General features: G+C 38.1%; 1 protein-coding gene and 1 long non-coding RNA gene across 3 annotated transcripts in view; one reads left to right on the top strand and one right to left on the bottom strand.

Moving 5' to 3' along the window:
- Nucleotides 1-24,675, bottom strand: part of wdr91 (WD repeat domain 91) — a 28,764-nt gene that overhangs the window by 1,206 nt on the left and 2,883 nt on the right. The window contains exons 6-17 of one of the 2 annotated variants that reach the window (XM_086095916.1): nt 21,812-21,921; nt 20,387-20,561; nt 20,051-20,245; nt 19,750-19,946; nt 17,115-17,169; nt 16,922-17,017; nt 16,672-16,766; nt 16,246-16,399; nt 12,880-12,988; nt 11,817-11,929; nt 11,599-11,706; nt 7,444-9,389 (exon numbers count right to left, since the gene is read on the bottom strand). In XM_086095916.1, the coding sequence (XP_085952042.1) occupies nt 9,294-9,389; nt 11,599-11,706; nt 11,817-11,929; nt 12,880-12,988; nt 16,246-16,399; nt 16,672-16,766; nt 16,922-17,017; nt 17,115-17,169; nt 19,750-19,946; nt 20,051-20,245; nt 20,387-20,561; nt 21,812-21,921 (1,503 nt within the window). In that variant the 3' untranslated portion in view covers nt 7,444-9,293. Of the gene's footprint in view, nt 1-7,443; nt 9,390-11,598; nt 11,707-11,816; nt 11,930-12,879; nt 12,989-16,245; nt 16,400-16,671; nt 16,767-16,921; nt 17,018-17,114; nt 17,170-19,749; nt 19,947-20,050; nt 20,246-20,386; nt 20,562-21,811; nt 21,922-24,675 lie in introns of those variants that run through there. The other variant, XM_086095915.1, reaches the window with a different exon arrangement.
- On the top strand, nt 2,237-20,995 carry LOC147162293 (uncharacterized). Its single transcript, XR_015097194.1, has 3 exons — nt 2,237-2,361; nt 11,626-11,720; nt 16,933-20,995. It is a non-coding gene; the product is annotated as an uncharacterized LOC147162293 (long non-coding RNA).

Here is a 24,675-nt window from a genome sequence, read left to right as displayed (position 1 = left end):
CCCTGCCCGGTTGGTGTATGTTTTTCTTTACAACAGAATGACTTGGCCTCACAGTTCCAAAACACCTGAGGGGAATGACGCACTTGAGTTGAGAGATAGAAATTGAAATTTAATATTAACTGTTATTCCACACTCTTAAATGTACAAATCCCAATTTCAATTAAGTTGGAATGTTGTGTAAAATGTAAAGAATTTATTGTTATTTATTTTTATTTTTTTGCAAATAGTCTCACATTTGAAATTTGATGTCTACAATATGCTCCCAAAAAGCTGGGACATGGGCAAAAAAAAAAGCTGGTAAACTTGAAGAATGCTCAAAACACACTTGTTTGTAACTTAGGTGAACAGGTTAATCGAAAACAGGTGAATGTCATGATTGGGTATAAAATAGGGCTGAGTTTAAAAAATAAATAAATTGAATAATCGATATTGAATCAATTTTTTATTTTCGAGCGTGATATCAATTCATAAAACCATGAATCGATTATTTTAACATCTATTTTTTCTTAAAAAGGAACACGAAAATAGAATTTTAAAGGCCATTTTTTGTATATTACTGTTTTCTTGAAATTTACTGTTCACATGAATTCAAATATGTTTTCTTACATTTATGAAAGACCAGACTTATTGTTGTATAGAGGTTTTTTTTTATCATGTCCTTGATATTTAAGCATTTATGTTCCATAATTAATCAATATCGGATTGAACTGAAATGAATCCAATCGGAAAAAATCTAAATCAAATCAAACTGAACTCTTGTGAATCAAAATCGAATCAGTTGAAGAAATTTGAATCGATACCCTGCCCTAGTATAAAAGGAGTAACCCCGAGAGGCAGTTGTTCACAAGCAAGGATGCGACGAGGCTCACCACTTTGTGAACAACTGTGTGAGCAAATAGTCAATTGAAAAACGGTTCTCAATGTACTATTTCAATGAATTTAGGGATTTCATGATCTAGAATAAAAGTCATCAAAAGATTAAGTGAATCTAGAAACATCTCTGCACAGAGACCAAAAAACAATATTTAAGTGCCTATGACCTTTTGGGATGGCGTTAAAAAATAGCATCATTGCGTAAAGGGGATTATCCAATAAAAAATTAAATAAAATAAAATCCGACCAAAAAATATCAAAACATATTTTTTTTCTTCCTTTTAAGAGGACTTCAGAAAAACATTGTCACTTAACACAGTTTGTGGCAACATATAGCATCAACACCGAGAAATGTTGCAAGCTTCTCTCGGCCCAAACTCATATGAAATACACTGACACAAAGTGGAAAAGTATGCTGCGGTCTGACGAGTCCACATTTTAAATTGTTTCTGGAAATCATGGACGCTCTGACCAAAGAGGAAAAGAACCATTCGGATTGTGAAGTGCAAAGTCCAAAAGCTATCATCTATGATGGTATCGGGGTGTGCCTCTGGCACGGGCAACTTGCACATCTGTGAAAGCACCTTCAATGCTGAAAGGTACATACAGGTTTTGGAGAAATATATGCTACCATCCAAGCAAGCAATGTCTTTTTTAGGGATGTCCGTGCTTAATTCAGTGAGACAATGCCAAGCCACATTCTGCATGTACAACATTACAACAGTGTGGCTTTGTTGTAAAAGAGTGTGAGTACGCGACTGGCCTGCCAGCAGTCCAGACCTGTCTCCAATTGAAAATGTATGACACAATGTGAAGCGTAAAATATCCTGGACTCTTGAGCAACTAGAGTTGTACATCTAGCAAGAATGGAAAATAATCCACCTACAATTTGTTTCCTCAGTTCCTAAACTTTTATTGAGCATTGCTATAAGGGAAGGTGAAGTAACACAAGACCATGTCCCAGCTTTTTTTTTAAATGCATTTTAATGCATTGCAGGCATCAAATTCAACGTTTGTGAATATTTGCAAATAAATAAATAAACCAGTTTATCAGTTTGAACATCATGTATTTGTAGTGTATTTGCTTGACTATAGGTTGAAAACCATATGGAAATCATTGTATTCTGTTTTATTTACATTTTACACAAGGTCCCAACTTCATTGCAATTTGTTGTATGGGTTAATAAGTATGCAATTGTTTTACTCTATTTATAGTGTTTTTATGCTATTAAGTAAGTAGGATACTGGTATTTCTTTATTTTCTTTCATTGGTGTGTTTAGAGTTCTCATATTATGTATGTAGTTGCGTACTGTGTCCAGCAGGGGATTTTTTTTTTTTTTAATCTTGGTTACTGCAGGGAAAAGGCTCAGTTGAGTTGTGTTGAGCTGCAGAGAAACAAGCGAACCATTCTCCTGGCCGACTCCTTGGAACTGAAAATGTATTTTGGAACCCAGAATTTGGAGTGTAACAAAAGGATTTGGACCAACGTGAGTACAAAGAAATGTGTGAACTGAAAACAGGACTAGCCTATCATGTTAATTAGCAGCGAAAACCCCACTAACTAATCTTTCATCATAAAGACAGCTATAATTGAAAAACGGCAAGTGAAACCTAGAGCTGAAACTATGGAAGACTAATTTAAGGATAACTGATTCAAAGCTCAAATCGGTTCAATGCTAAAAAAAAAACTGGTACAAAAATTTTATGGGCCCAGATTTCAATGTGGAAGATGTCAAAATGAAGTTTGACGAGCTCTTAGGACAGCTTTATGAGTTGAACACCTGTGTTAAAGGGCTGTTGCAAGAAATATGGTCAGAAGAGGACACAAACGATCAACAGTTTTGGTTTTAACCAAGGGCAAAACATTTTCTGAGATTTTACTGAACAAGTTAATTCTGGCAATAGTAAATGGAGTGCATTGAAATGGTAACAGACTTTGGAGGAACAGGAAGCTAAAGTTAAAGCAGAAAAGGAAGTGCTTGCTATTCAGACTTCCCTAGCTACTGTTGACACAAAGCTTATCATGTTAAATTTTTCTGAGGGATCCAATGCTTCACAAATTGATGACAAAAGTGTTGTGTTACGTTTGAGTCAGTCAAATGTGGTGAATGAGCCTAACAATCCCTGAGAAGTTGTCCCAATTGTAATCCAAAATAAGGATGCCAAGACCTAGGACAATGCAAGTAATCAACAGCCAAACTGCCCGGTTACTCATTAAACAGAAAATCTGGTACATCACAGACTTTTTAAAGTTACAGTATGCAACGTCAAAATGATATTATAGTCCTTGGTGAAACGTTTGCCATCATAAAACATTCCTGTCTTCAAAGAAAACACTTTGGAATGAAGGCTCTTTATGATGGCATTTGAGCATGGTGTGTTGAGTAAAACTGATGCAGCAAGGACCGTCTGTACTTCATGCAGCAATACACATTCGGACAGCCCAGAGAGTCAATAAGGAGATGTCTACACATGGTAATTGACCAAAGAAACTGGGTACAAAAAGGCTGTTGGAGGAACATTTCAAAAATGCTTCCACTTTTATTGTACCATACATTACTAGCTGGTAGCTGAACTGGTCTTCATCAAGGCAGGTAGGCGATGGATGCTGAAGTGCAATTGGCCACTTATAGCAATGCAATGGCAGGTGCAGAGGAGGGCATTACATATTGCGTCAGGTAATGTTGTTTGCTTGCAATGTTCGGTCTAAGCTGAGTTCAAACTAGGGGTGTGCCCAAAAAATCGATTCTCATAAAAATCGCAATTCTCATTTAGTACCAGTCAGAATCTATTTTAAATGTCCCAAAATCGATTTTATTTAAATAATTTTATACTGTCTTGCCCTTGTTTGTGTGTGCCTTTATTGAGAGTGCTGTTCATGTTGTACACGATTTGGCCACTTAGGGGCAGTGTGGTTCCGCACGTTCTGATACACTGTTGTAGCCCAATTAGAGAGTAGAAGGAAAAAAGTCATGATCAAGTTATTCCAATAAAAGTTGTTTTTTGCCGCATAGGAAGAGCATATGCCGGGGAGTAATGTTAAGATGCTTCTCTGTATATTTTCCTGAAGCATTTTGTATAAATAGCTGTTTTTTTGAGTGATAAAAGTGCCGCGAGTAGCACGCTAATTAGCATAAGCGAGTCAGACTGGAGTAGATCATGACGATTCTTTGCACATCTATAAAGTGAAGCAGAAATCATTATGCCTTATGTTCTTAAACAATAACTGCACAAGTAAGGAAGATAAATAAACACAATTATTTATCCTCATTCTTTGTATTACTGTTTAATGCATCGTTCCTAATGCAGTTCATTGCAATAAACGTTGCTTTTCACTTGGTATTCTGTAATAATTATATTTGTATTCATTATTCATTACTACTGGTAAATTATTATACCTTTATCTTCACTCCATCCTCTTAGGCTCATTTGTTTTGAATTCATAATGTTCTTATTTGTCAATGTTTATCTTTTGAGATTTTATTATTAAATAAATTAACATTACCATAAACACACACACAAAAGTACTGAAAATTGATCAAGTTGAGGTATAGATTCCCAGGTACCGGAAAGCAAGAGGAAAGATACATATCCCTAATTACAGACTTCACTTTACTTTGGCAACCAAGGCTGATATTTTCAAATTTGATATATTTTTCAAATTACATTATGGACTCATATATTATGTCAAAGCTTGAATAGCTTCATTATTTTCCATTTGGAAAAAAATACATTCTGTCCCAACAGTGTCAAACTCATTATTTCAGGGGCCACATGGAGGAAAATATATTACCAAGTGGGCCGGACCGGTAAAAATGATGGTATATACAGTGGTACCTCAAAGTTTGAACATAATGTGTTCCTGCAAAGTGTTCAAAGTCCGAATTGTTCAACCTCCGAAACATTTTTCCTATAGGAAATAATGTAAATGCAATTAATCCGTTCCCAAGCTCCACAAACATAAAATTCCTATTTTAATTTATATTTATGTTTTTTATATTTACAGTACAGTACAGTATTTAAACAATAAAAAAATACCTTACCTTTTTTGTTGTGGTGTGATGGCATTAGTGGATGATAAATGCTATGTTAATGCTAGCTTTAGTTCAGTGCTGAGCTTGTGTATTTTACATCGGGCATATTGATTGTTAAACTACTAAGCGGTCCTTGCGTGCGTTGGTTAACGTCAGGCACGTTGAACAGCTAAGGGGGGTCCTCGTGCCAGTATTTACAGAAGCAGTCACGGTAGTTACAACGGTGCGATAATCTCCTTCCTAATTTCACTGTGGTTCGTAGCACTGTATGTTTTTCTGTGCTGCCACTGGCACTGTTTTCTTTCTTTGGGCCCATGGCGAAGAAAATTGTCGTGGAAAAATCTAAATGCACTCGCGAGTATGGAGCACCTCCAGGAGTATTCACGATCTGACTGGAAATGAGCAGTGCATCGTCTCAACTACCGCAACGTGAGCATTCAGCATTGCTCGGCTTCACTCGGCTTCACTCGACTACCCATTTTCAAGGTACATTCAGCTTAGCTTGCTTTGCTTGGGTGTTCAAACTCCGGAAATGAGTTCAAACTCCGAGGCAATTTTTACTCAGATTTTTTGGTTGAATTCCGATTTGTACGAGTTCCGAGACGTTCAAACTCCAATGTTCCACTGTAACTTAAAAACAAGTATCATCTGTTATACACAGTTGTTCACTATTTGCAAGCCAGTGGGGCTCAACTGTAAATATATTGTTCCAAAAAATAATACGAATGCAAATGGAGGGGGCAATACTTTGCACGTATGAGTTCCGGCGTGTTATATCTACCTGTTTTGCATATTGTTCCCACAATTGTGTGGCGCAGTTAATGAAGTCATATGACGTTAATCCATGTCATATGTGTTTGTGTTACAACTTACCAGTTAAGTAGCTGAATGTGTGTCGTGTTCCGCATGTTTGTTTTATTTATGTCGGTCTATGTTTTTATTTATTTCTATTTTATTTTTTTCAACAAACTGTAACTTAACTCTTTGACCGCCATAAACGTTATAAAACGTTTAGTAAAAACCTACGGAGGGGCGCCGAGGACGTTAAAAGACGTTCACTATGTTTTTTTGGTTTTTTTTGGAAACGGGTGGAGAAAAGCCTTGGGCAGCTGTGCTGAAAGTATCAAGCAGATCTAGTTAGTACAATGACTCGTTTTGGCCCCTAGATGGCAGCGATGATTCTCTTTGGACAAGATTGGGTGGGCCGCCCACCGTGGGCGTCAGTAGAAGACGTGAGGCGGAGCTAGAGTGTTGAGGGGACAATGGCTGATGATGGAACAATGGCTGATGAAGCAACAATGGCGACCGGTTGCAAGCAGCTCACGCTTGAGCATTTTTTTCAAAGACGGAAAGCATCGATCAATACTAAAAAGCGCATTGATGTCGACGATGATGATGACTCCGAGCTTGACGCCAAAGTTGGAAGCCTTGATGCGACCATTATGATCACGTAGTAAGCCTCACCGGCTAGCGCTGCTAACGCCGGAAAACGCGCAGCACAACCGACCGGGTACTTCTGCACAAGCGGAGATTCGATCGGGCGATGGAGAGTTGTCGAAAATTATCGACCAATGCACATTGATGATGATGATGATGGTGAATCCCGAGGTTGACGCCACAGTTGGACGCGGCCTTTATTCTCACGTCATAAAGCCTCACTGGCTTGCGCTGCTAACGCCGGAGCTGCACAAGCGGACATTCGATCGGACAATGAAGAGTACCCCGAGTCCAATGCATATTCATCGGAGGAGCGGGTACAGTCTGATCACGGAGAAGACACTGGTTCTGGACTACGATGCCACCATGAATGGAGTGGATAAGATGGATCAGAACATCTCTTACCACCCGGTATAGCAACTGAAGGACATGAGGAAGCCAGACGTAACACCACCGTAACGTAACCGTAGCATGATCCTGATAGTAAACTTGATAGCAACACACACTGCAGTATATACTTGCTATTCCCCGGAAAAACCGGCCGGCAAGAAAGTGCACGCGAAGGGGCAATCACAGTGAAACTAATCTGTTGTGCAAATCATGTTGCGTCTCCTTGCACGCAGGGGAGTTACACAAAAAGAAAAACTGTCGTTGAAACATCCACATAATTGTAAATAGTACCACAGTTGCACACATTTGTAAATAGTTTGCCAAATTGTTGTCAAATTGTTACACTGTTGAACGTAAATAAACGTATTTTGCTATCAAAAAACACTTTTTCATTCTTGGTGGTAGTGTTTTATAGAAGTAAAGCACTATTTAGGTGTTTGTGGCATCATTCATGGACAAAAAGAAGTGTAAAATTCACTAGAGTGCATGAAATAATATCGTTTCACTAAAAGCTTGATTTCTCCGTATTTTGATCCAAAACAAACGCATTTGGGTGAAACAAACCATTTTCTATTGTTGATTACTAAAGAACGGAATAAGGTAGAAACAAACTTTTTTTTTCTAATGAAAGATGAAAGTTCAATCTTTCATTTGGTAGTATGTGTTTCCATAGTCCAAACAGAACATTTTCTGTGGACCTTGAAAGATCAGTCAAAATGCTTAAATCGGCTGGCACTGACAGCATCCCTTTTCTGAAAACGTCTGGCAGTCAAAGAGTTAAGGTTGTGTGTAAAATAATGACACCCAGGTCAATTCCGTGTACAAATTGCATTGTTCATCAGAGGATTGCTTGTGAAATTTATACATTTTATGTTTTGATTTTGGCTGTGATTATTTGGTCCGGCATTACTAATTTTTTTACTTTACAAGAACATCTCGCAGGCCGGATTAAACCCCTTTGTGTGCCTGATCCGGCCCGCGGGCCATTTGTTTGAAGGCCCTGGTCTATCCCTTAAAAAAAAAAAAAAATTCTTGTCAATTTATGCTAATTAGGGCCTTTTAAATTAGCATTAGCATTTTCCATTCATCCATTTAGCATTGTCAAGTATATTAATGTGTGAAATTTTGTCAAGATATGTTGAGAAATAATAAAGTTTGCTTTCCCCCCATTAGCATTTTCCATTCATCCATTTAGCATGGTCAAGTATATTAATGTGTGAAATTAAGGAGGTGGCTTCAAATTTTAATGAGATTTTTAAGACAATCCCTGCTGACATTTTACCTGCTTCATGTGATTTTATTGTTGACAATCTTAATAGGAATTTAAAAACAACTCTGGATGAAGTAGCTCCACTTTTAACCAATCATATTTCTCCATCTTTGATCTTTTAACCAATCCTAATTTTAAACCAACACAGACTCCAACAAAAGCTCTCTGTGAGGACTTTGCAGACCACTTCAGAAGTAAAATTAATGGCATTAGTTACAGTATTTTAGTTCATCAAAATACAAGTTTTAATAAACCTGGACAGTCACTTTTACTTGAGGAATCACTGGAAAGTTTTGCCCTGGTTGATGCAAGGACACTTGGTCGAGTTTTCTCCCAGGTCAACCCAACAACCTGCCTTTTAGATCCAATTCCCACATCACTTTTAAGACATTTTAAGGATTTTTTGAGGAAAACATTTTAAATATAGTCAATTGCTCTCTTCAGACAGGTGTCTTTCCTGCCGCCTTTAAAACAGCAGTGGTGAAGCCCCTTCTAAAGAAGAGCAATTTGGACCCCAGCAGTTTCAATAATTACCGACCTGTATCCAACTTACCGTTTTTAAGAAAGATTTTAGATTTCTTTTTTTCCAATTAAATTATTTTTTAAATACAAATTATATTTTAGAGAAATATCAGAACCATAGTACATAGACTGCCCTTCTAAAGATTATAAATTATATCAGGTGTGATGGAGACCTGAAAAAACTTAGTCTTGGTGCTAGTGGATTTAAGTGCTGCTTTTGATACGGTAGATCACCACATTTTATTAAACTGACTTAGAAGCCTGGTGGGCATCTCTGGTACTGCTTTTAACTGGTCTTATTCCTATCTCACAGATCGATATTTCTTTGTAAGCATGGATACATGTTCCTCTTGAACCCATTGAATTAAATGTGGGGTTCCCCAAAGTTCCATTTTAGGCCCATTACTTTTTAATCTTTACATGCATCAGGAGACACGGCATCAACTTTCACAGTTACGCTGACAATACACAGCTGTACATCGTCGTGTCTCCTGATGACTTGAGGCCTATTGATACCCTTTTAAATTGTATTTTAGATATTTAAGGTCCCATAGAATGAAAATGCACTTTAGTGGGATTTTCTATCAATAATATGCATCCTCCGCCTGTCTACAATCCAACCAACCAGGTATGAAAAAACTCAGTCCGTGACTTCTTTTAGCTTTCTCCTCCATTCTAAAATGTGCGCTTCAAACGGGCAGATTAAACTTCTGTGACTTGGTGACGTAAAAAAGACACCGAAGTGCACTCGACATAGCCCCTCGGGTTAGTGGCACCACCTCTGGTAAAGGTTTATCACACCCACTGAAATTCGAGAAGCTGGCTGTGTTCCTTTCTTTTTCTCCCCCTGCTCGCAAATGCTCTGTGGAGAGGGGAAACAATGATCAGGAAAAAGTGGTTGCTTCCTTCGTCCCAAGTCTTTGAGAAGAAAGTGGATTAATTTTATTTTTGAAGGACGTGTACCGACATCATTTCTCAAAGGACTGTTTTGTTAGTGAAAGCCTGTTCAGAGCTGGATTTGCAACACGTTTAAACATAATGGATCGGTCCCAACAGTGTGACACGACTGCAAACGGGAAAGATGTAAGTTTAACATTTTTGATTTAGCCTTCCTTCCTATCTAATAAGAGATGTGCACCTTCTACCATATTACTGGTGTATTTTTAGTGCCTAAAGTGGGAACTACATTTGTCGTGTGGAGGTTGTTTGGTTACAAGAGGTCACATATGATAAAGCAGACAGTGGTTGGATAATATGAAGCGGTTGCGTATTGTTTTGTCAAGATACAATCCACGGTGGTTAATTTGCCGTGACTGGCAACTCGCCACCGAGTTGACATGAGTTTGTGATGCTAACTGGCCGCTATGTGGTCTCGATGAGAAGGCTTGCACATTGCGACCGCGCAGTGGCCTAAATGTGCACATTTGTGTTATTCATAACCGCTTGTAAATGTCTACAAGCATTCACGGCAAATGAGAGACATTCACGGCAAAATAACGTTTGCGGGGGATTTGCCGGTTACGGCAAAATAACCATTGCCTAAACAATCACAAACTAACGCTACAACATAGTCTCTGTAGTAACGTTATGCTACTTTTTCTTATGGTAAAACGTTATGCCACTTTTCCACATATTAAAATAGTTCTCCATTGTGTAAAATACATATATATTTTTCTTCACTGCCCCTTCAAGAGAGGTGGTTATGGCCTAGGCGTGGCCTGGTGCAACTATTTACATAAAAGTGACACACCCCTAAAACAGGCTGTTTTGAACAGCGTTTTTTGGCTGACAGCAACAATATTAGATCCAAAGTCAATTTTGACGAATGCATGTCAGAGACACATTTACATTTACACATTTACACATTTGAGAACTATTTTAGTATGTTGAAAAGTTTAATAATATGAGACCTTTAAGTCATGGATGGCAGAACATTTCCTGCAGCTCAAGCAGGACAAAACAGAGGTTTTAGTCATCGGTCCTGAAGGTCAGAGAGAGAAACTTTTACCAAAACTCCACCCTCAAAATATGTGAAGAACTTAGTTTTATTCCTCATATTAAAAATGTAGCCAAGATCGGTTTTTACCATCTTAAGAATATTGCCAGAGTCAGCCCGTTTCTCTCGCAGGCCAACACGGAGGTGCTAATGCATGCTTTTATCTCCTGTCGCTTAGATTACTGTAATGCCCCGCTCTCTGGTCTACCCCAAAATAATATTTCAAGTCTACAGCTACTTCAGAATTCAGCTGCACGTGTGCTGACGGGGACCAAAGGGCGGGAGCACATTGCACCAGTTTTAAAATCACTGCATTGGCTCCCCGTGTGCTTCAGGATTGATATTAAGGTGCTTTTATTAGTTTTTAAATGTCTTAACAGTCTTGGGCCATCTTATTTATCTGACCTGCTTTTACCATATCACCCCTCGTGGCTCCTGAGATCTTTGGCAGTGGCCTTTTAACTGTTCCTAGGGTGAGGACCAAAACACGGTTAGGCTGCATTCAGCCACTGTGGTCCTCATCTATGGAAAAGCCCGCCGGAGGGCATCAGGTCCACAGAGACTATTGATATTTTTACACCTTTTTAGTTTTAAATGATTTTTTTACCCCATTCATTTATTTTTAATTATATTGTCGTTTAGCTTTGTTTTTGCTTTTTATTCTGTTTTCTTCTAGTGTTTAACTGTTTCTTTTTAGCGTTTAACTGTTTTTATTTATTTGTTACTAAGTTTTTAGCTCCAGCGTTTCCTCATGGGGGAGCCTCCGCACTGGGAGGGATGGCTAACTGTGGAAGGGCTTAAAATATCATGATAATATTTTTAATATATATCAGCAGGTTTTTTTCAAATTATTTTTGAGGTTTAAATTATGACTTTTTCCAATGCATTTTCATTATGGCTGGGTTGACCGCAGACTAATTATACAAGTTGTTAAAAATGTGTTGATATATTGTGCCATCTTCTGATCAAATCGGTGATTGTACACAGTTGTTTTCCTTCAGACCTTCTAAGCACTGATTGCTGCTTGACCCCAAAAACCCTGATCGCGTAAAGTGTAGTACATATTACTGTTTACCTGTTTATATCCGCTGTATCCGGACAGGACAAACGGCCCAGTGGCGTCCTGAGATAAAACCTGCTCTGACTGCTTTACTCCACATCGATGGATGTTCCACTGGATGAACTGAAGATACAAAAGTAAACCCATATCATTACACTTAATTCTAAAGCAGAACTATTGTTTTTAGACAAAATGCACATTAAGGGGCATAAAGAAGATTTGAAGATATGAACCTTGCCATCTTCTCCAACGCTAAAGACGGTGTTTTCATCATAGCTGAACTCAACACTGTAAACCTCTCCATCATGTGCCCTCCAGCTCATAGCACTCTCATACTGCTGCATGTCTACAGAGAAAGGAAGAGAATTCAGACAGTTAGTGTTAATTTCGTAAACGAAAACTAAACAAAAGTAATTTTGTCAACACACATTTCACCGGACTAAAACTAGACTAGACTAAAACCCACATTAATAAACAATAACTGGGACTAAATCAGTACGCATTTTCGTTAACTAATGAAGACGAAAGGAAAATGTACTTCTCTTAATAAAAACTGGAATAAAATCTATGGACATTTTAGTTCATGAACAAAAACGAGAGAAAAATTATGATTTTGTAAAATCTTGTCTCTGCTAATCTGTCACTGTGACACTGTCATGTGACATACAGTGCCTCACCCCCTTTCAAATCTGCAACTAGCAAGTGCAACATGCACCATGGGACAAACAGATTCACGGTGAAAGTTTTTAAGAAAACGTAACATTAACCCAACGGCTTTAACGTTCCAACAATAATGTTAATCCGACCGCTAACTAATGCTGGCTAACTAGCTCATAGCATGGAGCCATAGTAGCCATTTATTGACATACTGTAATTGTGTGTCAAGTTGTTTTTTATCAAAAAGAAGAGAGGACATTTTATTGTTGTTTATGTGAAATAGTTTTAAATGTGAAATGTTCAACACTATCTGCGGACAAAAAAATATATACATGGGTAAGATGATTGTCCTGACTAAAACTAGACTCAAATGTTATCATATTATGGATGTTTTATATACTCAGCACTTTGAGTTGCATTTTAATGTATAAAAGTGCTGTATAAATAAAGTTTGAAGTTTGATTGTACAAACTACTCAGCTATTCACCACGCCAGTCACATGTAAAAAAAATAAAATAAAAATAGAGCAGAGTGAGTCAGAAAGAATGACCAGAGAATTTCATTTGATCGTTTTCACGGATGACAGATTTAGCATTTTACAGTGCTAATCACCAAAATGTGCAAATTCAAAATACTAACCAAAGAGTCTGATGACTCCATCTGCTGCTCCGGTTACCAACAAATTCCCATTGTGGTTAAAGGCTGTGCAGTTAATGGCTACGGGTTCAGGTTCTAAAGAGAACTGGAGCTAAGTGAAAGAAAACAATGATTAAAAAAAAGCTAAAGATAAAGAAAAGTTCTCTAGTACTTTGCTCAAGGGTTAGACACGGTGCATCTTCAAGTGCAGTCTCTATGCATTTATTAAAAGTACCATTGAATGGCCAGAATATTACCACTAATGTACAGTATGTATGTATGTATGTACAGTGCTGCTGAAAAGTTTGTGAACCTCTTGAGCAATTGTTTCAACCTGATTTTGTTGTTCAATCTGAACCATTACATTTTATATGAAATAACAGGTGTAGGTTTAACATTTCAATGCATTGTTCTTTTTTTTTTTTCTTATCAATTGTGTAGTCAAAACTAAAATTTGGTTAATTAATGTAGGTGCAAAAGTAAGTGAACCCTGAGCTGCATTGCTTAAAACAAGCTGTCAAGTAGGACCAAGTAGGACAAATTGGTAGCTAAACTAACCACTGAAATCGGCCAATGATGAGAGGTTTAGCAAAGAAATTGTGCATCGCTGACTGAAACTGAGACAAAACCCCGTCATTTTAGTCTTACCCAGGTGAACCCATACAGGTCAGTCATGCTGAAAGGAAGAGAAATCTCAGGGGACCTCAGGAAGTGGGTAGTGACAGCACAACTGTCTGGGGAAAGCTATAAAGTCATCTAAAAAAATTGAGCTTCATCATTCCACTGTAAAGCAGATCATCTGCAACTAGAGAACACTGAAAATTACTACAAGCCTAGAAGTGGACGACCTTCTAAAATGTCAGCAAGACCCACAAGACAAATGATAATTCAGGTGAAAGCCAACCTGTGCGTCACATCGAGGGATTTGCAGACCTCTTTTGCTGCATCTGGGACACATGTGCATGCTTCAACAATCAGAAGAAAAGTCAATCGACAAGGCTTTCATGGAAGGCTTGCTAGGTAGAAGCCTCTGCTCACAAAAAAGATCAAAGCTGCCCATCTCAACTTTGCCAGCAAGTACCTGGACAACACTGAAGCGTTTTGGATGTCCCTTCTGTGGACAGATGAGTCCAAAATTAAACTGTTTGGTCACAACTAAAACAGTCATATTTAGTGAAACGTCAACACTGCATACCAGCTAAAGAACTTTCTCCCTACGGTGAAGCAGGGTGGTGAGAATGTTAAGTTCTGGGCTGGCTTTTCATCCTCAGGAGCTGGACAACTCCACATAGTCCAGGGAATCATGAATTCAGAGGAATATTGTGAAATCCTGGATCATAACCTGAAGCCGTTCTTTGTAAAGTTACAGCCTGGTAGAAGATGGATCGTGCAACATGACAATAATCCAACGCATTCAAGCAATACAACCAAGGAATGTCTGAAGAACAACAAGATTCATGTTCTGGATGTGCCCAGTCAAAATCCTGACTTAAATTATTTTAAAATACTGTGGCGGGACCTGAAGCGGGCAGTTTATGCTCGACGCCCATCCAACCTCCCTCAACTGGCTGCATTTTGCAAGGAAGAGTGGCAAAAATCCCCCAAAGTAGATGTGAAAGACTGATAAGTCACTGAAGGAAGTGTTTGGATGAAGTTATCATTGCAAAAGGAGATGCAATGTCTGATTAAGTGAAAGGTTCACATATTTTCGCACCTATGAAATCTTTAGGTTTCATAGGTGAGTTTTTCTTAAATCAACAACTTTTGCTCAATAATTAATGACAATATTATTATTTTTGTTCAAGTTCATTAGTTTTAATGTCAGCATTGTAGATTTGGGTATGACTAAACATTTAATAAGGTAATTTTAATATTTTATACAAAAAATCTGACCATGCCTGCAGGGTTCACAAACTTTTGAGCAACACAGTATGTATGTGTGTGTGTGTGTGTGTGTGTGTGTGTGTGTGTGTGTGTGTGTGTGTGTGTGTGTGTGTGTGTGTGCGTGTGCGAGTGTGTGCGTGCGAGTGTGTGTGTGCGCGCGCATGCATGCATGAATATATGCATGAATGGCTGCATTGGCACAAAAAATTGGCCCTAGCATATGACATAGGCCCACCGGCCTAGGCCGAGTCCTGAGCACCTCTGCCACAGCTTTTGATGTTTGCTGTCTATATTGTAAATTGAATAATGGGCCGCTCCTTCTAAATTGTAGGCGTGTCTTTTGGGGTAAAATGGAGGAAAATAATGATATAGCATACCATACCAGCTCAGTGACCTTGTGGAAGAGTGTCCGCACTGAGACTGCGGGTTCAATCCCCGGCCAGGTCATACCAAAGACTATAAAAATGGGACCCATTTGCCTCCCTGCTTGACACTCAGCATTGTGGGTTGGAATTGGGGGGGTTAAATCACCAAATGATTCCCGAGCGCGGCCTCTGCTGCTGCTCCCCGCTCCCTCAGGGGATGGGTCAAATGCGGAGAAAGAATTTCGCCCCACTTAGGTGGGTGTGACAAGCAGTGGTACTTTAACTTTAATATAGCACTGCATCTGCCCCAAAAGGTACCGGGCATCTGCCTGTACACCAAATGGCCAATATGTATGTATAAATGATGTCAGCAGTAAAATTCTGCCCCCTGAAAAACTCAAACATGATCTAAGGGCTTTAAGAATCATCTAACATTTTTGCACTGACTTCATAAAATATTTCTTTAAAATAATAATAATACGGTATCAGTGTCAAACAGTCAAAAGTTGGCGAAAGTTAAGACTCATGAAATATATAAATTTTGTTTCCATAATTTCTAGGCAAAACAAAGGTCAAACAACAACCTCTTGGTACAGATTGTGTTCAAATTCCTGCATTGTAAATTAGTGTTTATTTGTGTGCAAGTCTGCACATGAATAAAATGTTCCCAGATGTAAACATTGATGTAAGAAATTATGACTTATTGTCTGATACTAGGATTCCATGGTTTATATAATGTATCAGTCTGCCTTTATTGCCATTACAGTTTATTTTTGATCCGACAAAGATAAGCTGGAAGTGTGATAAGTGAGATAGTTATGACATACTGTATTGCAAAGCCAATAACAGTATGAGCATCCAAACAACATTCTGTGGGCCTTGCAAGATCAGTCGAAATCCAGTAAAAGCCAGGGGCGACGGGTGTTGGGTCAGTGAAAATGGCTGGGAGTGAATGAGTTAAGTATTGGTGGTTGGTAATGACAGCCTCCACAAATACCCGCTAACTTAAAATAAGGCCAGTATTAACCTGATCTCGCCCATCCCTAGTACTGCATTATAACTGAGATGTTTAATGTAAATGAGCTTTTTCTTCAATTATTAGCTTTCTCTTAACTCATACCTGTTGTTTCACTGTCTTGGTGTCCCAAAGCAGCAGCTGTCCAGACACCTGCATGGGGAGACGATGAGCAGGTTCAGCATGTCCAATTCGGTTGACAGCTGCGGCTGAACAAACAAATGACGAACCACTGGGACTGCAGGCCAAGGATAAGATACTGACAGGAATTAAAAAAACACAAAAAGTTACAATGTGTATCTAGTATCACAGAGACAACACTGCTATTCAACTAGGTATTCACAAAAAACTGTTTTTTAAGCTCCCCCAAAAAATAAAAATAATGAGCCTCTTGAATTAATTAAAACCAAAAATCTATTTCAATCACATCTTGATATTTCAAATCATTATGGTAATGTATAAAGACAAAATCCTAAAAGTTCACCTTTTATTGACCTAATGGTACTACAGTGACAAAAGACAAAAGTTTACCGTGGATGAGTTTCATCAATGTTCATCTCATACAGATTCTTCTTAGCTTCAGTATCATATAGCCGGACTGTGCCAGCACCACTGCCTAGTAACAACTAAACACACATACAAATGCCAATTAGTTTATTTCATTTATTACATGAATTTCATTTAGGCAACAGGATACTTCTAAACGATAGTCACATATTTGAAATATTTGTAAAAAAAAATAAAAATAATAATAATTTTATGTTTCTATGTCTTTTCATACCAATCTGTCAGGTTTGGTGGCCCACTCTAAAGACAGCAAAGGAGACTTGGACATGATGGTGGCTTTGGTCTGCATGATGGGATTGAATGACCACACCTGAAATGTGCACAGAGTGCATGAAAGCTTGATCATAAGTTCAACGATTTTGTGTCCATTATTTGATATGCTCTGAAGACGAATGACCCGGATTTACCTTAATAACACCATCTACATCCAAACTGGCGACTCTGCGACCAGAGCAATCAACCCTAAATGAAGGGATTGGTAAGACAGATGAAACAAATGTTGGGGACATCCATACATCCATTTTCAATTATACCATCTGACTTCAAGCAAAAGACAGACTACACGCTGAACTGTTTGACAGTCCATCGCAGGGTACATAGAAACAACTATTCAAACTAGAGACGGCCTAAGGCACAAGTGGAAAAAGCACCTGCTTGGCGCCCGATTAGCGGTCAACAGCTTAAGTAGACAGTGTAAAATTAACTAATTTGTTCCCAAAAATGTTCTATTTTAAATATTACCATAGTCCCAGAAAGTATTTATACGTTTTGTGTTTTTTCACGCTAGAGCATACAGAAGGCTTTGATGCAGCCTTTGAACTCAAGAGAATGCGAGAAGCAATGGTAGCCAGCAGATGGCAACAGAGCAAACCAGGGCCATGTTGCAAAAAGCTCTTTCCCCCACCGTTTTAAACAGATTTGTGAATAATGATGAAACTTAGCTATATTCTAATGCTAATTGCTGCAAAACTGAAACAGATAGAAATAAATTTTTCTTGATGAAAGAAGAAACTCTTTTGGTAGGTTCCATGTTTTTATAGCAATATTCTGTGGGCCTTGCAAAATCTGTCAAAATCCTGTAAAACTGCCGGGAGCGAAGGGGGTTGCTTCAGTGAAAATGGCTGGGAGTGAATGAGTTAAAATGTACATTTTTTTCCACATATTTACATACAGTTAACCGATTAAGGCCTAAAGCGCCTGGAAAAACATGCCTCTAAAACCTATGGGTGACTTTTGAGTCACCCCCGAAAACCTGAAGTTTTCCTAGAAATTCTATAATATTAAAAATAATTGATATCTAAGCTCCTGAAACAGATAGAAACATAATTCTAAAAACATTTTAGAGCTTAGACCTGTGGTGTTCATGCAAACCTGAGTTTATTGTTATAAACCTTCAATATGTATTTATAAAAAAATCTAACAAATGTCGCATCTGCGGGTGTATAAAATATATTTACCTTCAACACTGGAGAGCAGTTGTAATAACCTCGGGGGATCGGGGTAATTATTCGTCGTCTATTCCGTTACAAAGCCGTCAAAATTTTCAATATCCTCATTGTCTACAAACATATTTCTTAACAGTATGTCACTGTCGAATCGAATTCCTCCCGCGTCGTCGTCAATCGAGTCATTTAATAACTCCCGCGAATCTGCGTCAACCATAAACGCTCTAATAAAATTCCAGGACATGCTATGAGGCCCATGTTACCCCATCGTGCATATTCTGATGCATTTCATCGGCTAAGAAACCAAGAAGTGCTCGAAACACAACAAAATGACATATCCGCTCTCCCGGCTTTAATGGTAAAAATGAAAGTCAATCAAACGGCTTTATGAAGAATCTTGTGTTTGTAGACTATAGCAAAATCAAAGCAGTTTTTTTTTTTTTTTGCCATTTTAGGGGGTGGCCATGTTGTCACTTGCTGTCGACTGAAAATTACATGGCAGTTGCTCAGAGCTCACGACCAAATCACGGCTCACCTGTTTGAGTTTGGTCATGTGACATTCGCTACCTGAGCCGCGATTGATCGATACCTCATCTGAGACCTGAGCAACTGACGTCATTTTCTGTCGACAGCAAGTGGTAAAATGGCCGCCCCTTGAGATAGAGAAAAACGGGTTGATTTTGCGGCTTAATTCATATTCCACAAAGGCAACATGAATCAGAATACTGTGTTTAGACTAGTGGGGCTGCATATGACACATAACTAAAGAACATTTTTGGGTTGACTTACACTTTAGGTACCTCTGGTCAGTTACACGATTACGTATTTTCTTGACATGTCATTGTTTTTATCTAATATTGTTTTTTCTTTTTTTTACATTCAAGTGATCACTTGGATAAATAAATTCAAGTGATTTTATTTGTAATTGCACTCCACGTAATTGTTGATCTTTGAAACCATAAATAAGACACTTTTACAGTAGTCAACACAGTATAGTGGAACCTCAGGTTACGAATGACCTGGTTTATGAACAAATTGGATTACACTAAATTTTTGTAGAAAAACCCTAGATATACAGTACATCCAATTAATGATTTGCTAACCATCCTGGCATGAATATGCAGAAGGACAGTTGTGCTTTGGCTCTGTGCATCCCTTATTACTGGTAACCTAATGAATATTACGCTTAACTAACCCTCAAAATATCTCCTCACAGACAAACAGATGGACAGAATCCGTCAAGGGGAAATTCAACAAGCACTGATCAATAAGCAAAGTGAATTCTACTGGCAGAAATAAAAGGCCCTAAAATCATATTTTGCTTAGGGTCCAATAGAGCCATAAGCTGGTTCTAATTTACATTCACTTAAGTTGTTTTGAAGCATTAGGGTCCTCATTGATTTCACTTTTGTCAGCAAATCAGACTGTTAGCATTTGTAGCACTTCAATGGCTATAATTACATTTGAAAGACAGAAAGTCACATTAAGTGTGGGATAAATAAGGCAATACTGTAAATGCTATTTCATGCTATGTTATTGGAGTGAGGTCATCACTGTCTGAAATCCATTTGAAGCCTGTGTTTTGCTGAATCCCAACCTGCAATGCATGATGGAGGAATGATGTTCTCCATATTCCTCTTGGCTGAGTTTGATAAATGGCAGGTCTGCCGATAGGCCGACGTTTTCTGCTGCTGCTGCTCCATTCCTGCTGTTTGAGGAGGAAGAGTAAGGAACTTCGCCAGAGGTCTCATTTGGAGGCTCCACCTCCCCTACTTCCCCCTTTTTTTCTTGTAACTAGAGAGGAACATTAAGACAATGTAAATTGGTTGCCCTGTAATTACTATGCATATAGCATATGTTTCTTTGTGACTCGAGCAAGAATTTTAACTGTTAGGCACCTGTGGCGATGGTTTTGAGAAAAGCTCCTTCCGCTCTTTTTCATGAGCTTGGATTTTCTTATGCCGTGAATGTGTTGGCTGGTTTGTCTGCTGGTTAGAATGTTGGGATTGAGAAATTGACAGTTCGCTGGTTGATGCTTGACTGAAGGTTGATTTGGCTTCTTTCACTTGGGCTGCATCCTTCGACTTTAAAGACTAGAAAAGAAGGTGGTACAGATGATAAAGATACAATTTCAGAGTAATTCACTGGCACGGTGATATCTAGAATTCAAATTCTGCATATAGTAGCACCTATAAAATTGCGGCACCAGTGTTGAACCTATTTGGCACTTTTACCTGACTAGTCGGTTGGTCCTTCCTGCCGACTGCTGTCTGGCTTGGTGAAGACACAGAAGTTACCTGCTGCGCTTTCCCTCCAGGGGTGCGCCGACCTTGTGGTAGGAATGTTGAAAAGAAGTTCCTGGATGGTGTGGTGGCAACACTGACAGCCCGCTGGCTTGACACTAAGTCACTGAGAGTAGAAGAATACGTCACCATTTGTTTGTAGGGAAATGGGATTGTTTCACCTGGCAGAGGTCTGTGCTCTCAAGTCTGACTTAAATTTGTATGTACCGTGTTTACATTTGTATGTACTGTGTTTGCCTAACTCTATTTTATTTTCAACTGACTTGATTCGAGATATAACATAGGGTTTTGTAAAAATGTGCAAACATGCTGAGGTATCAACCCATTGTCCTTAATTTGTTTTGACCATTCTAAAAAGCGTTGAATGACTGAATTTGTTTGTGTTGCTTTGTAGTAGACATTCAGTGGTGTTTCCGGAGAAAGTTGTTCTTTCTAAAAAACAATTCACTTTGTTGTATCAATTTATACCTCTCGGGATTAGGTGGTGGCTATTCTTTCATGCTGCTTTGTGATTTGAAAATTAAAATTTCTTGCCGGTAATTTAGTGTCAGAACATGGCAATGGTAGTTGCAAGCACATTGTCACCAGTTTTTATTTGACAAATAATTTACATGACATGTCTTTAAAAAAAAGTCACTTTAGTGATTCATCAATGATTTTAAGATTTACTGACAAAAAAAATAAACCCAATGATCCATCAGGTGAAATGTTTATTTTTGCAACATCAACTCCATCACAGCACAGTGTAAACACAGCACGTGACTTGTATTGGTAATTTAACTTCGTAAATAACTTAGTTGATTAAAACATTTGTATAAGTATTTCTGATGTAAACAGAAAATAAAGCAGTTTGCATCTGCTGTAAAGTGCCTGAAAAATATTGTAAAACTGATTTAGAAGTACAGTTATTTCTGAAAGAAATTCTCTGACAAAAAGTCAAATTTAACTCAACATGTTTTTTTAGGAGTGAATAGTGTTAATACAGATTTTGTACCGCTGATGATTTGCGAAATCCGCTCTGTTGTGCTAACAAATCAATCACTTAAAATAAGTTACAACATCATACTACTTATATGTTGTTAAACTACGCATAAAAAATATAAACATAGTAAGCATTTGTTAAAAATACTCGCAGTTAAATTTCATGTTTGGTTGTAAAAAGCAAAAAGTTGACAATTAGCATGTATGTAAAAGATGGCTGCCATTTTCCATTTGAGTACTTCGTTATCTACCACTTATTCAGCTCAATAAGAAATTTTATGGCAACGTATCAAAAAAAATAATATGAAAATGTCAAAAAATGGCAGCCAGTTTCAAAGTCATACATTAGAAAAGACAGTGATGTTAGTGCCTCACAGCTCAGTATCTCCCAGACGGTCCATGTTCTGAACATATAGCGGCAGCTTGTGATGGACCACCTCATCGCCATCGCTCTGGTCTCGACTTTCTGTTTGCAAAGCGAACACCTGGACAAAGTGAGGTGAGACAATAAGATTTTTTTAAACATTGATATATTATATACATAATAAGTCTATATTTCAAAGGAAACGTGCATTTTCCACAATCAATTATTTACCATGCGTCGTCATAAAGGGTTTCTCACTTTATCCCTTTCACGGATAGTGGCTACTACAGTGCACAACTATTAAAAGGTTTTCTCCTACATAAATGAATCTTTTTGCCACAGTTGGCCATTAGCCACACCAGTGGACACTAGTGTAGTCTTGACATACACTGCCATCCAGTGGTCAACGTTTGTAAGTGCAAAAAAAAAGACTGACAACACGATGGCTGACAGAAGTTCAGATGTGACGTGCAAGGAAGGAATAAGTGTCTATTCCTTCTATTCCAGGAGGCCCTTACAAGTAAAAATATACTGGGACATCAAGCAACAACTAAACAGTAATATAATTGTTAAAATATCCAAGTATTGCTTTTGTAATTTGAGGAAATGGCGACTGATCATAAGTCCACTAAATTGGACTTTGGACATTATTAGCTGTATTGTGACTACAACTTAGTGTTGCTGCAACTAACTTTTGAAAATACTTCATCTGCAGGGCGTGTGTGTGTGTGTGTGTGGGGGGGGGGGTGTGTGTGTGTGTGTGTGTGTGTGTGTGTGTGTGTGTGTGTATATATAAATCATTTCATTTTTACTATAGCAATATTTTATGGATTTTAGTCCTCATGAGAGTAAGGATCCTTGTCCTTATGTTTTATAATGGTCAGGTGCAGAACATGCTAGCAAAACCTACATACAGTGCTGCTCAAAAGTTTGTGAACCCTGCAAGCATGGTCAGACTTTTTTGTATAAAATATTAAAATAACATTAAATGTTTAGTCATACCCCAATCTACAATGCTGACATTGAAAATAATGGACGTGAACAAAAAGAATGATAATATTGCCATTCATTCTTGAACAAAAGTTGTTGATTTAAGAAAAATTCAGATTTCATGGGTGCAAAGGTATGTGAACCTCTCACTTAATCCGACACTACACCTCCTTTCGCAATGAGAACTTCATCCAAACACTTTCTTTAGTAATTTATCAGTCTTTCACATCTACTTTTGGGGATTTTTGCCACTCTTCCTTGCAAAATGCAGCCAATTGAGAGGTTGGATGGACGTCTAGCATAAACTGCCCGCTTCAGGTCCTGCCTCAGTATTTTGAAAGAAGTTAAGTCAGGATTTTAACTGAGCCCATTCAGAACATGAATCTTGTTGTTCTTCAGACATTCCTTGGTTGTATTGCTGGAATGTTTTGGATTATTGTCATGTTGCATGATCCATCTTCTACCAGGCTGTAACATTCTCACCCCCGTGCTTCACTTTAGGGTGAAGGTTCTTTTGCTGGTATGCAGTGTTGACTTTTCACCAAACATGACTGTTTTAGTTGTGACCAAACAGTTCATTTTTGGACTCATCTGTCCACAGAAAGGACTTCCAAAAAGCTCCAGTGTTGTCCAGGTACTCGCTGGCAAAGTTGAGCTGGGCAGCTTTGATCTTTTTTGTGAGCAGAGGCTTCTACCTAGCAAGCCTTCCATGAAAGCCTTGTCGATTGACTTTTCTTCTGATTGTTGAAGCATGCACATGTGTCCCAGATGCAGCAAAAGAGGTCCGCAAATCCCTTGATGTGATGTTCGAGTTGGCTTTTTACCTGAATTATTTTTTCTTGTGGTTCTTGCTGAAATTTTAGAAGGTCATCCACTTCTAGGCTGGATTGTAATTTTCAGTGTTCTCTAGTTGCAGATGATCTGCTTTACAGTGGAATGATGAAGCTCTTTTTTTTTGTTGATGATTTTATAGCTTTCCCCAGACAGATGTGCTGTCACTACCCTCTTCCTGATGTCCCTGAGCTGTTTTTTTTGTGCATCACTGACTGAAACAGAAACAATCGGAAAGTCCAAATTGCTCAAGAGGTTCACAAACTTTTGAGCACCACTGTATATACCATCCTTATACCATATACCATCTGACTGCGATGACAGCAGCGGTGAAAAATAATTTTTTTTTTACTATGTAGTAGTTTTGAAAGATGTTAAAATATGTGAACACAATATTAAAAATCAAACATTTTCTATAGTATTTACATTAGGGGTGTGAATTGCCTAGTACCTGGCGATTCGATTCGTATCACAATTCATAGGTCACAATTCGATACCGATTAATCATGATACAAATCTATTAATTGATTATTGTGATTTTTTTTTAACTCAAATTTAGAAAATACTAATCAGAAAACGTGTACACTGTAAGATTTGTATGAACATTTATTTATCTGAAAATTCAGGCTTATAACTGAGCCACTGCATTTAACAAACAGGTTGCAGTCTGTTTCATGTTTGAACAGCACTGAAATAAAATATTAAGGCTTAATGTTCCATTAATATAACATTCTTCCATTCTTAATGTGTGAATCTTAACCCTAAATAAGACGTTTTGTTGAATATTTCCATTAAAAAATTATGTTTAAAAATCGATTCGGCCGCATATTGAATCGATTCGAGAATTGCGCGCTGTAATATCTATCGCGATATATTGCCGAATCGACCTAATTCCAGGTCATTCAATAGCATTTGACATCATTCAATATCATTCCATAGGTTTTCATTCAGCCTCACCCCTAATTTACATTATATATTTCATCAGTTGTTCAAATGCACGTTAACCACCCTAGTAGACATGTCACCAACTCCTTGAAAAATTTATGTTTAAAAA

Source organism: Leptonotus elevatus, chromosome 15 (assembly GCF_054856555.1).
Source record: "Leptonotus elevatus isolate MCC_2025b chromosome 15, RoL_Lele_1.0, whole genome shotgun sequence".
NCBI classification, from domain to species: Eukaryota; Metazoa; Chordata; class Actinopteri; order Syngnathiformes; family Syngnathidae; genus Leptonotus; species Leptonotus elevatus.
Note: the sequence above shows the minus strand (reverse complement) of the source record. Positions and strands in the feature narration are given on the sequence as shown.